Here is an 11279-nt window from a genome sequence, read left to right as displayed (position 1 = left end):
CCCCCCGGGGGGCCCCCCGGGGGGCCCCCCGGGGGGCCCCCCGGGGGAAAGAAGTTGAGGGGGCACCTGAGGGGGCAGGAGGCGCTGGTTTTGAGCCAGCGGGCTATGCATGCGGAGTGGAAGAAGTGGGCGCAAGGAAGGGCCCTTAAAAGGTCTTGGGGAAGAAAATGAGAAAGACAAATGGCGCATGCAGTGTGGGGTGGGGGGCGTGGGGTGTACGTACACCTGAGGCGGGCCCAGGGGACCTCCTGCAGCCGCTGCAGCAGCAGCCGCGGCAGCGCGAAGCGGGTGTGGGGCTCGTTGCGGAAGAGCTGCTGCAGCTGCTGCTCCGGCAGCAGCAGCGCCGCCAGCAGCGCAGCAGCAGACAGCAGCAGCAGCAGCACGCTCGGGCCCAGCAGCGACAGAAAGCCCAGCACCAGCACCGCCATGTACCTGCACAGCAGCGGCGCCCCGCTGCTGCTGCTGCTGCTGCTGCTGCTGCTGCTGCTGCGCGCTGCTGCGCTGCAGCTGCCGTCCGTGTACATGGCGTGCAGCGCAGCAAACATCACGCAGCAGCAGCAGCACCAAGCCAGCCGCGCCAGCTGCCAGCAGCAGCTCCGCAGCAAACTGGCCAGCTCCTGGTCCACTGGTCTGGACCACCAGACCAGCCGCAGGTCCCGCACGCGCTGCAGCACGCAGCAGCAGCAGCAGAGCCGCAGCAGCGAGGCCCCCAGCAGCAGCAGCAGCAGCGGGAAGTAAGCCAGGCCCCACAGGGGCCCCTCCTCCTGCAGCAAAGAGTACAACAGCACCCCCAAGTGGGCCCCACACATAGCAGCAGCAGCAGCAACTGCTGCTGCTTCCCAGTAAAACAAAAAGTCCAGACACAGCCGCACCCCCAGCACTCCCCGCGGCAAACGCAGCGCGCAAAAGCCCCGCCTCCTGCTGCTGCTGCTGCTGCTGCTGCTGCTGCTGCTGCTGCTGCTGCTGCTGCTGCTGCACCCCACGGATAAATACCGCCGCCGCAGATGCGGATCCGCCCCCGCACGCACCATCCACAGCGGCAGCCCCCAGTACTTCATCAACCGCTCCAGCATTTTCCAACTGCTGCTGCTGCTGCTGCTGCTGCTGCTGTGTTGCTGCTGCTGCTGCTGCTGCTGCTGCTGCTGCTGCTGCTGGCGGCGGAAGGGCCCCACATTACAGCGCGCGACGGAACGGCCCCGCCGGAGGAGCGGCGCAGAGCAACGCGCAGCAGCTCCGCCAAAGAGCCAAGCTGCTGCTGCTGCTGCTGCCGCTGCTGCTGCTGCTGCTGCTGCTGTTGCTGCTGCTGCTGCGGGCTCTCGGGACTGGGGCTTCTCGGGGAGGGTTTGCTGGCTGCGTTTAGTGCAGCCGCTGCTGCGCGTCGCCGCGGAGTTGACTGCGGCCGGAAGCAGCCCGCTGCTGCAGCAGCTCGCTGCTGCTGCTGCTGCTGCTGCTGCAGCAAAGGGAGACGCTGCTGCTGAGGCGCAACAGCAGGAATGAGACAGAGGGAAATGGAAAAGAAGCAGCAAATGAAGGAAAGAGCAGCAAAGGGGAGAGGCGAGTTTGTCTCACTGGGCTCCGCCGCAGCCAGCGGGGGAGCGCGCGCGGCCGAACGCGGGAGAAGAAAGGGTTTTTTTGGAGGAAATAAGAAATTAAAAGTTTAAATAAAATGTTTTAAGTTTTAAATTGCATCTACTGCAGCAAATTGCAGCGCGGGAGAGCCGCCGGGCCCCTCAGAACGAGCCCCCAGTGGCTGCCGAGGCCTCGCGCCCGGCGACGCGCCGATTGGGGCGCTCCGCCGGGGCTTTTTTCCCCCTTTTTCGCAGCTTCGGGAGTCTTTTTAATTGCAATTCAAAGCCCAATTGAGTCGACTCAACGCGGCCTCCGCAGCAGCAGAAAAAACGGAGAAATTCCGCGGCGAACGGCCGGCGGACGCGGGTGGTTGAGCTGGGGTGTACAGACACCTCAAGTCGGCGCCGCCAGCGCTCCAGACTCTCCTCCGCAGACTTTGCTCTTCAAAACATTTTATTTATTCTTTTTCTCTTCAAATTCAGCTTTAATTGCAGTTTCCGCGCGCGCGTTCTGCATTTGCAGCTCCTCGCGCGCCCACTCGGGTGTCTGTACACCCCAGAGCGCTGGCGCCCGCCACCGCGCCCAGCTGTCTGTACACCTCGAGGCCCCCTCAACGCAGCAGCAAAAGAACTCCATTACTTTTAATTAAAGTTATTTTGCTTCCTTTTCCCTTTCTAGGAGCAGCAGGAGGCGCGCTGCTGCGCTGCAGCACCACTCTACCAGACATGGCAGCTTGCTGCTGCTGTCGCTGCTGCTGCTGCTGCTGCTGCGGCCCCGCCTCTCCCCAGCCGGAGGCAGCAGCAGCAAACAACTCTTCAAGGCAGCAGCGACTTCTTGCTGCTGCTTTAAAGGGCCCCCCAGCTCTGGCCAGCAGCACGAAGCCCGAGGCCTCCGCAGCTAGCCACAGCTACCTGCAGCAGCTGCAGCAGCTGCAGCAGCTGCAGCAGCTGCAGCAGCTGCAGCAGCTGCAGCTAGCCACAGCAAGTCCCCGCCAGCTGCAGCTAGCCACGGCTAAGTGCAGCGAACCTGAGCTAGCAGCACAAGCCACGGCTAGCAGCAGCAAATCACGGCTAGCAGCAGCAAGCCACGGCTAGCAGCAGCAAGCCAAAGTTAGCAGCAGCTAGCTACAGCTAGCAGCAGCTAGCTACGTCTAGCAGCAGCTAGCTACGTCTAGCAGCAGCTAGCTACGGCTGGCAGCAGCTAGCTACGGCTAGCAGCAGCAAGCCGTCTAGCAGCAGATAGCCGGAGTTAGCAGCAGCAAGCAGCGGCTAGCAGCAGCTAGCCAGAGTTAGCAGCATTTAGCCGTACACAGCAGCAGCTAGCCACACCTAGCAGCAGCTAGCCACACCTAGCAGCAGCTAGCCACACCTAGCAGCAGCTAGCGATGTCTAGCAGCAGCTAACCATATGTAGCAGCAGCTAGCCATATGTAGCAGCAGCTAGCCACATGTAGCAGCAGGTAGCCATGTCTAGCAGCAGCTAGCCGCGGCAAGCAGCAGCTAGCCATATGTAGCAGCAGCTAGCCAAAGACAGCAGCAGCTGGGTTTGTAGCTGAGGTGTACATACACCCCGCGGTGTCTGTACAACCCGCCGTCGCCAGCTGCTGCTGCTGCTGCTGCAGTCGATGTGCTGCTGCAGCAGTTGTGCTGCTGCAGCAGATGAGCTAGCTGGCAGCTAGCTAGCAGCTAGCTAGCAGCTAGCTAGCAGCTAGCTGCAGCAAATATAAATCTTTTTAATTGGCACTTTGCTGCGCGGAATGGAGAAGCAAAGACCTCTTCAAAGACACCAGGAAAGCAGCAGCAGCAAACTAAAAAGTGAAAGCAGCAGCAGCAGCAGCAGCAGCAGCAGCAGCAGCAGCAGCAGCACCCTGCGGCGTTCACGCTTTGCAGCTGAGGTGTACGTACACCCCGCGTCGTTACCCCTCCTACTTTTCGCTCGCCTTTCTTTGCCTCTCAAAATCTGCTGCTGCTGCAGCACTTGTGCTGCTGCAGCAGCACAAGTGCTGCTGCAGCAGCACTTGTGCTGCTGCAGCACAATGCTGCAGCAGCACAAGTGCTGCTGCAGCACAAGTGCTGCAGCAGCAGCACACGTGCAGCAGCAGCAGCCTAAACACTAAGTAACAGCCTCGGCTCTGTCGACTGCAGCGTGCAGCAAAATGGACAAAATAAATAAATAAAAATAAATAAATAAATAAATAAATAAAATAAATAAATAAATAAATAAAATAAATAAATAAATAAATAAAATAAATAAATAAATAAATAAAATAAATAAATAAAATAAATAAACAAATAAAATAAATAAATAAGTAAAATAATAAATAAATAAAATAAACAAATAAAATAAATAAATAAATAAATAAATAAATAAAATAAATAAATAAATAAATAAATGAATAATTAAAATAAATGTCAATGTTGCAAAGCTCGCAGCAGCGCAGCAACCATCCAGGGGCCCCCGCCCTCAGAGGGTTTAGGGGGCCCCTCTCACTCGTGCTGCTGCTGCTGCAGCTAATATTGCTGCTGCTGCTGCTGCTGCTGCTGCTGCTGCTGCTGCAGCTCTCTCAAACCCGCCCCCAAAAGCGCTGCTGTTGGGGGCCCCCCGCCTGCCCCTTCCTGCCTTGTGGGGGCCCCCAGGGGCCCCCCGGGGGCCCCCAAAAGAGCCCCTGGGGGCCCCCAGGGGCCCCCAGGATCCCCAAAAGAGCCCCTGGGGCCCCCGAAAGGCCCCTGGGGGCCCCCCCGGGGGGCCCCTGGGGGCCCCCCTGGGGGCCCCCCTGGGGGGCCCCTGGGGGCCCCCCGGGGGCCCCCGGGGCCCCGAAAAGGTGCAGGAGGAAACTAGAAAGGGGGGGGGGGGCCCACGGGGGCCCCCGCGAGCTCGAGAGCAGCAAGAAGTTCTGCTGCAGCAGGAAGGGGCGGAAGGCCCCTGCGGTGTCTGTCCAGTGCACTCCAAATGAGATCTCTTTCGTAATAAATCTCAAAAGCTCCTGTCTGCAGCAGCAAGCTGCTGCAGACAGCAGCAGCAAGGAAGACAGCAGCAACGAGCAGCAGGCGGTTGGCCTCTGCTGCAGCAGCAGCAGCAGCGGCGCGCTCGCGCGGCAGCAGCAGCGGCAGCAGCTGCCGCGGCAGCAGCAGCAGCAGCAGCAGCAGCCAGCGCGCCCCACTCACTGCAGCAGCCAGCAGCTGCAGCAGCAAACAGGGACTGTAGGGCTGCTGCAGCACGCGGAAACCCTCCAAAGTCCCCAAGTGGTATTCCAAGAAGCTTTTTAGCTGCTGCAGTGCTGCTGCTGCTCCTCAGGAGGGGCAGTACTGCACAGTGACTTGGTGTGGGGTGATGGCCTGCGGCAGCGGGTTCTGCGCCTCCAGCAGCCAGCCCCACCTGCTGCTGCTGCTGCTGCTGCTGCTGCTGCTGCTGCTGCTGCTGCTGCTGCTGGGCGCGCTGCTCGGGCTGCTCAGCGCAGACAGCAGCGAAGGCACCGCCAGCAAAACCCCCAGCACCAGCAGCGCCACCAAAGCGCCCCCGTCTTGCCGCTGCTGCCGCTGCTGCTGCTGCTGCTGCTGCTGCTGCTGCGGCTGCTGCTGCTGCTGCTGCTGCGGCCGCAACTCGCGGCCAGGGGCCCCCCGACCCCCCTCGGGACCCTCCATTGCCCTTTTTGTTTACTTTTCTTTGTTTTAATTCAGAAAATTAAACTTGCATGCAAAAAGAAAAGAAAATGCCCGGCGATTTCCCGCGGCGGCGCCCCGCGGCAGCGCGAGGTGTACATACACCCCAGGCAGCTGCAGCACACCTCCCCGCAGCTCTTCTTAAAAGTATTTCTTTTCTTCCAAACCGAAAAAGAAATTAATTTAATGCATTTGCTGCTTCCAAAGAAGCCTCCAGAGCTGCAGCAGCAGCTGCAGCGGCGGCTGCTGCTGCTGCTGCTTTGCTGCGCCGCTGCGGCGCCGCCCGCCGCTGCTGCTGCTGCTGCTGCCAGGCGGGCCCCACAGCTGCTGCTGCTGCCTACGCTGCACAGACCACTCCTAGGGCCCCCTGCTGCTGCTGCTGCTGCAGTGCAGCGCAGCAGCAGCAGCAATTTGTCCGCATCTTTATTAATGTCCTTTTATTAGAAAATTTTAAAGCAGCAACAGCTGCAGCAGCAGCAGCTGGGAAGCAGCAGCAGCTGCTGCTGCTGCTGCGCACATTGCTGCTGCGAGGACAGTGGTCCACGTCGGCAGCGGCCCCCGCACTGCTGCAGCAGAAGCAGCAGAAGCAAATGGAAATGCAGCAGCAGAAGCTGCAGCAAGAGTCGCAGCAAAAGCCGCAGTCTTGAGGAAAGCAGCAGCAGCAGCAGCAGCAGCAGCAGCAGCAGCAACAGCGGCAGCTGCAGCTGCTGCTGCGGCCTCAGCAGAGACTCATTGAGCCCTGTCCAAGGGCTCCCCTGTTAGCAGCAGCAGCAGCTCAAATTTTCTGCTGCTGCTGCTGCTGCTGCTACTGCTTCTAAAAAGTGTGCATGTGCTGCGGTAAGCTCGAGCCAGCAGCAGCAAGCCACACCACAACTGCAGCAGCAGCAGCAGCAGCAGCAGCAGCAACCCCAGCAGCAGCACAAGTGACAGCGGCAACACCCGCAGCAAAAACAGGCGCGACAGCCGCAGCAGCAGCAGGAACAGCAAATCCTGCAGCTGCAGCAGCAGCAGCAACTACAGCAACAACTGCAGCAGCAGCAGCAGCAACTACAGCAGCAACTGCAGCAGCAGCAGCAGCAACTACAGCAGCAACTGCAGCAGCAGCAGCAAAGGCAGAGGCGGCAGGATGGCGTCGCTGCTGCGGAGGGGGAAGGCAACGCCTTCCATGCCAGCAGCAAAAGCAGCAGCAAAGCCTGAAGCAGCAGCAGCAGCAAAGCCTGCAGCAGCAGCAGCAGCAAAGCCTGCAGCAGCAGCAGCAGCGGGAAAGCCTGCAGCAGCAGCAGCAAAGACAAAAGCCCCGCTGACACTGAAGGAGAGACAGAAGCAGCAGCAAGAGCTGCGGGAGCGGCTGCTGCAGCAGCAGCAGCAGCAGCAAGGCAAGCCTTTTGCTGCTCCCAAAATTAAAGCCAAGTTTGTCTCTCAAGTTAAGAAACCTGTTGCTGCTCTGGACGCAGCAGCAGCAAAACCAGCAGCAGCAGCAGCAGCAAAACCAGCAGCAGCAGCAGCAAAACCAGCAGCAGCAGCAGCGAAACCCGCAGCACCAGCAAAGCCTGCACCGGCGGGAGCAGCAAAACCAGCAGCAGCAGCAGCAGCAGCAGCAGCAAAACCAGCAGCAGCGAAGCCTGCAGCACCAGGAGCAAAACTTGTGGGGAAAACGCCTGCTGCTGCTGCTGCTGCTGCTGACTCCAAGAGCCCGCCCGCAGCAGCAGCAGCAGCAGCTAAACCCGAAGCAGCAGCAGCAGCAGGAAAAACAGCAGCAGCTGCTGCAGCTCCACCAGCTGCAAAGCCTGCTGCAGCGGACGCAGCAGCAGGGGCCCCCAAGGGCCCCCCGGGGCCCCCAGGGGCCCCCAAGGGCCCCCCGGGGCCCCCAGGGGCCCCCAAGGGGCCATCTGTGCCCCCAGGGGCCCCCAAGGGGCCCCCTGTGCCCCCAGGGGCCCCCAAGGGGCCCCCGGGGCCCCCGGGGCCCCCGGGGGCCCCCAAGGGTCCTAGTCTTAAGATAGATGTGAAGCCTAAGGGGCCCCCGGGGGCCCCCAAGCCCCTGGGGGTTGAAATAAAGCCGAAGGGGCCCCCGGGGGCCCCCACAGCAAAAATTGAAATAAAGCCAAAGGGGCCCCCGGGGGGCCCCCCGGGCCCCAAGGAAGCAGGGGCCCCCAAGGGGCCCCCAGAGTCTGCTGCAGTTAAGTCGAAGGCGGGGCCCCCGGGGGCCCCCAAGGGGGCCCCCAAGGGGGCCCCCGAGGAGGGGGCAAAGCTGGGTGCGAAGCCAGCAGCAGCAGCAGCAGCAAAGGCAGCAGCAAAAGGAGACGCAGCAGCAGCAGCAGCAGCAGCAGCAAAGCCTGCAGCAGGGGGCCCCGCCCCCAGGAAAACCCTGGCAGATTTGCTGGCAGCAGAAAAGAAAAAAATGGCCCCAAAGAAAACCCTTGCTGAACTTTTGGGTACTAAGGGGCCCCCCGAGGGGGGCCCCCCTAAGGAGGGGGCCCCCGGGGGCCCCGCAGCAGCAGCAGCAGCAGCAGCAGCAGCGGGGGGGGCTGGCGCTGCTGCGAAGCAGCAGGCGGTGAGCGAGGAAGCAGCAGCAGCAGCAGCAGCAGTGGCGGCGTTTGCTGCTGCTAGCCCCGAAGCTTTTGCTGCTGCTGTCCTTTCTGCTGCTGGCAAAAAAGCAGAAATTCTTTCAAAGTTGAAAACCCTAAACCCTAGCCTTCCGGAGGCGGCGCTGGCCACGGCCCTCAAGAAGCTCCCGGGTCCGCGAGGGTTTAGGGTTTAGGGTTTAGGGTTTAGGGTTTAGGGTTTAGGGCTTAGGGTTTAGGGTTTGGGGGTACACAAAGGCAAGTCTACGCGGCTTTCCAACCAGCACTTACACCTGCAGATACGTTGGCTGGCCCCTGAGGGTTTAGGGTTTAGGGTTTAGGGTTTAGGGTTTAGGGTTTAGGGTTTGGGGTTTGCTGCGTGTGTTTCGCCAGCCTCTGAGGCTGCCTTTGTCTCCTTGAGGGTTTACTTGGGAGAGCGTTGGGGGCAAGAGCGTAAGAGGCTTCTTGCTGCTGCTGCTGCTGCTGCTGCTGCTGCTGCTGCTGCTCCGAAGGCAGCGGGGGCCCCCGAGGGGCCCCCAACCTCCAAAGGGGGGCCCCCTGCAGAGGCCTCTAAGGCAGGGGCCCCCAAGGATACCCCCGCAGCAAAGGGGGCCCCCGGGGCCCCGGGGGCCCCCAAGTCCCTGGGGGCCCCCGAGGCCAAGGGGGCCCCCCAAGCCAAGGGGGCCCCCGAGGCCAAGGGGGCCCCCGGGGACCCAAAGGCCCCGGGGGCCCCGGGGGCCCCAGGGGCCCCAGGGGCCCCGGGGGCCCCGGGGGCCCCGGGGGCCCCGGGGGCCCCCGGGGGCCCCCCAGGAGAAGAGGGTTTATCTGTTGAGGGTTTAGCTCGAAAGGCAATGACCGCAATGCCTAAAGTGTGCGAGGCGAAGACTTGGCAAGAAGCTGCGGAGGTCTATGCAGGCGCGCAAACCCTAAACCCTAAACCCTAAACCCTAAACCCTAAACCCTAAACCCTAGCTGCAAGGGGCTGCTGCGACCCCTGGGGGAACCCTTTCTCCTGAATGCTTCCGCGGGCTCTTTGACTTTAGGGTATTTGTACTAGCTTTGTGCGCGGCAAGACCTGGGGTTTAGGGTTTAGGGTTTAGGGTTTAGGGTTTAGGGTTTGAGCGCAGAGTGCAGCCTCGCCGCTGCGGCTGTTCTTTCGGAGTGGAGGAAAACTCGTCCAGAAGAATTTGAAAAAGAAATCGGCAAAGACTTGGTGCAGCAGCAAACCGCGAGACTCAAGCAGCAGCAGCAGCAGCAGCAGCAGCAGCAGCAGCAGCAACAGGAGCCGAAGCAGCAGCAGCAGCCGCAGCAGCAGCAGCCGAAGCAGCCGCAGCAGCCGCAGCAGCAGAAGCAAGAGGAGGGGCAGAAGAAGGCGGAGCCGGAGAAGCAGGAGCAGCAGCAGCAGCAGGACCAGCAGCAGGACCAGCAGCAGCAGCAGCAGCAGCAGCAGCAGCAGAGTGCTGATGCTGCTGCTTCTCCAACTTCATTTCTTTCCAAATTCCCCAGAGGCCTCCCAAATGATTTAAAAGAAAAAATAAAAAAGCAAAAGACAAGAGACCCGGACAAGGCAGTTCTGATTCTTCAAGATTCCTTAGGTTTGCTGCTGCTGCTGCTGCTGCTGCTGCTGCTGCTGCTGCTGCTTCTGCTGCTGCTGCTGCTGCTTTTGCTGCTGCCTATGTAGGTTTGATCTGCTGCCTTGTGGCAGTAGCAGCTGCTGCTGCTTTGGCGCTGTGGCTGGGCTCCTTGCTGCACTCGTTTCGACTGCTGCTGCCGTTGCTGCTGCTGCTGCTGCTGCTGCTGCTGCTGCAGACATGGAGCGTTTGGATGTGCTGCTGCCGCTGCTGATATCCATGAACGATTACTTGGCGCTGCTGCTGCTGACTGCGGAGAAGCAGCAGGCCTTGGAAGCAGCAGCAGCGCAGCGGCAGCAGCAGCAGCAGCAAGACGCAGCAGCAAAGAAGTCGAGTGCAGCAAAGGCGCGGCCAGCAGCAGCAGCAGCAGCAAAAAGAGACAGCCTCCCTGCTTTTATGACAAGAGGGCGTGTGGGGTTTGCAGCAAAAGCAGCACAAACTCCTGCTGCTGCTGCTGCTGCTGCGAAGCAAAAGGAAGCAGCAGGAGAGCAGCAGCTGCGGATGTTTGCTGCTGAGGTGTACAGACACCTCAGCTGCTTCCCACATTTTCTCATCATCGGAGCAGCAAAGAAATGCCTCGGGAATATAAATAAATAAATAAATAAATAAATAAATAAATAAATAAATAAATAAATAAATAAATAAATAAATAAATAATAAATAAATAATAAATAAATAAATAAATAATTCAAATTTATTCTTTTTCCTTTTCTGCTGTTTCCCAGTGCCGATCATGTGGGGGTGCTGCTGCTGCTGCTGCTGCTGCTGCTACTACTACTACTACTACTGCTGCTGCTGCTGCTGCTGCTACTACTACTCCTGCTACTACTACTACTACTGCCGCTGCTGCTGCTGCTACTACTACTACTGCTGCTGCTGCTGCTACCACTACCACTCCTGCTGCTGCTGCCGCCAGTACTGCTGCTGCTGCTGCTGCTGCTGCTGCTGCTGCTGCAGCTGCTGGCGTGCGGCGGCTGGAGTGTCCACTGGTCACGGTGTTGCTGCGGAAGGCGGAGGGCTCGCACGTGCATTTGCTGCTGCTGCACTGGCTGCTGCAGCAGCAGCCAGCGAAGGATTTGCTGCAGCTCAGCAGCACTTGTGCTGCATGCAAAGAAGCTGTGGACATTTTCTTCAGAAGAACTTTAGCTGCGCTTCCCTTCCAGGCCGAGCCAGCCATCTCAGACATACAGTACTGTGCGCTGCTGCTGCTGCTGCTGCTGCTGCTGCTGCTGCTGCTGCTGCTTGCTGCGGCTTGCTGGCTCTGCTGCTGGTGCTTCTGCTGCTTTTGCTGCTTCTGCTGCTGCTTCTGCTGCTTATGCTTCTTCTGCTGCTTCTGTTGCTGCTTGCTGCTGCTGCTGCTGCTGCTTGCTGCTGCTGCTGCTTGCTGCTGCTGCTGCTTGCTGTTGCTGCTGCTGCTGCTGCTTGCTGTTGCTGCTGCTGCTGCGACCACCACGCCCCCGCCGCCGCCGCTGCTGCTGCTGCTGCTGCTGCTGCTGCTGCTGCTGCTGCAGGGTACAACTGCGTGCGTTTTTTTTTCCAAGCGGCGTGCTGGGTGTCTCCGGTGGACCGTTTGCGCAGCAGCAAAGTTGCTGCTGCTGCGCTGCGGAAAGCAAAAGAAACTTTTCCTGTTGCTGCTGATGGAATTAAGTCTTCTGTGTCTGTCACTCTCGACAAAATCCCCCCCGAAGCAATTTGCTGCTGCCCCTTCCCCGTCCCCATGCGCCACGCCACGCTCGGCGCAGCCAGGTCCGAGGGTTTAGGGTTTAGGGTTTAGGGTTTAGGGTTTAGGGTTTAGGGTTTGGGGTTTGGGGGTGGGCGGGGAACAGGGGCTGCGGGGCTTTGGGGGAGGGCAAATCCCAA

The 11279-nt window shown here is 60.0% G+C and overlaps 4 protein-coding genes across 4 annotated transcripts; 2 read left to right on the top strand and 2 right to left on the bottom strand.

Annotated features, from left to right (window-relative positions):
* Positions 1 to 103: 103 nt before the first annotated feature.
* Positions 104 to 1073, bottom strand: ENH_00005010 (zinc finger (C3HC4 RING finger) protein, putative; the record flags this gene model as incomplete). The annotated part of the gene is made up of 2 exons (XM_013578458.1): positions 104 to 144; positions 224 to 1073. 2 exons carry the CDS (start codon positions 1071 to 1073, stop codon positions 104 to 106), a joined length of 891 nt encoding a protein of 296 aa, XP_013433912.1.
* Positions 1074 to 3976: 2903 nt separating this feature from the next.
* ENH_00005000 (hypothetical protein, conserved) lies at positions 3977 to 4834 on the top strand (the record flags this gene model as incomplete). Its single annotated transcript, XM_013578457.1, has 1 exon — positions 3977 to 4834. One exon carries the CDS (start codon positions 3977 to 3979, stop codon positions 4832 to 4834), a length of 858 nt encoding a protein of 285 aa, XP_013433911.1.
* Positions 4835 to 4858: 24 nt separating this feature from the next.
* On the bottom strand, positions 4859 to 5209 carry ENH_00004990 (hypothetical protein, conserved; the record flags this gene model as incomplete). Its single annotated transcript, XM_013578456.1, has 1 exon — positions 4859 to 5209. One exon carries the CDS (start codon positions 5207 to 5209, stop codon positions 4859 to 4861), a length of 351 nt encoding a protein of 116 aa, XP_013433910.1.
* A 1144-nt stretch (positions 5210 to 6353) lies between these two features.
* On the top strand, positions 6354 to 11193 carry ENH_00004980 (hypothetical protein, conserved; the record flags this gene model as incomplete). The annotated part of the gene is given in 7 exon segments (XM_013578455.1): positions 6354 to 7962; positions 8221 to 8607; positions 8918 to 8976; positions 8981 to 9383; positions 9598 to 9999; positions 10377 to 10613; positions 10931 to 11193. Coding segments are annotated over 7 exon segments (3360 nt in total).
* Between the last annotated feature and the right edge of the window lie 86 nt (positions 11194 to 11279).

The sequence above is a fragment of the Eimeria necatrix genome, genomic scaffold, assembly GCF_000499385.1.
Source record: "Eimeria necatrix Houghton genomic scaffold, Enh_scaff1147, whole genome shotgun sequence".
Lineage (NCBI taxonomy): Eukaryota > Apicomplexa > Conoidasida > Eucoccidiorida > Eimeriidae > Eimeria > Eimeria necatrix.
Note: the sequence above shows the minus strand (reverse complement) of the source record. Positions and strands in the feature narration are given on the sequence as shown.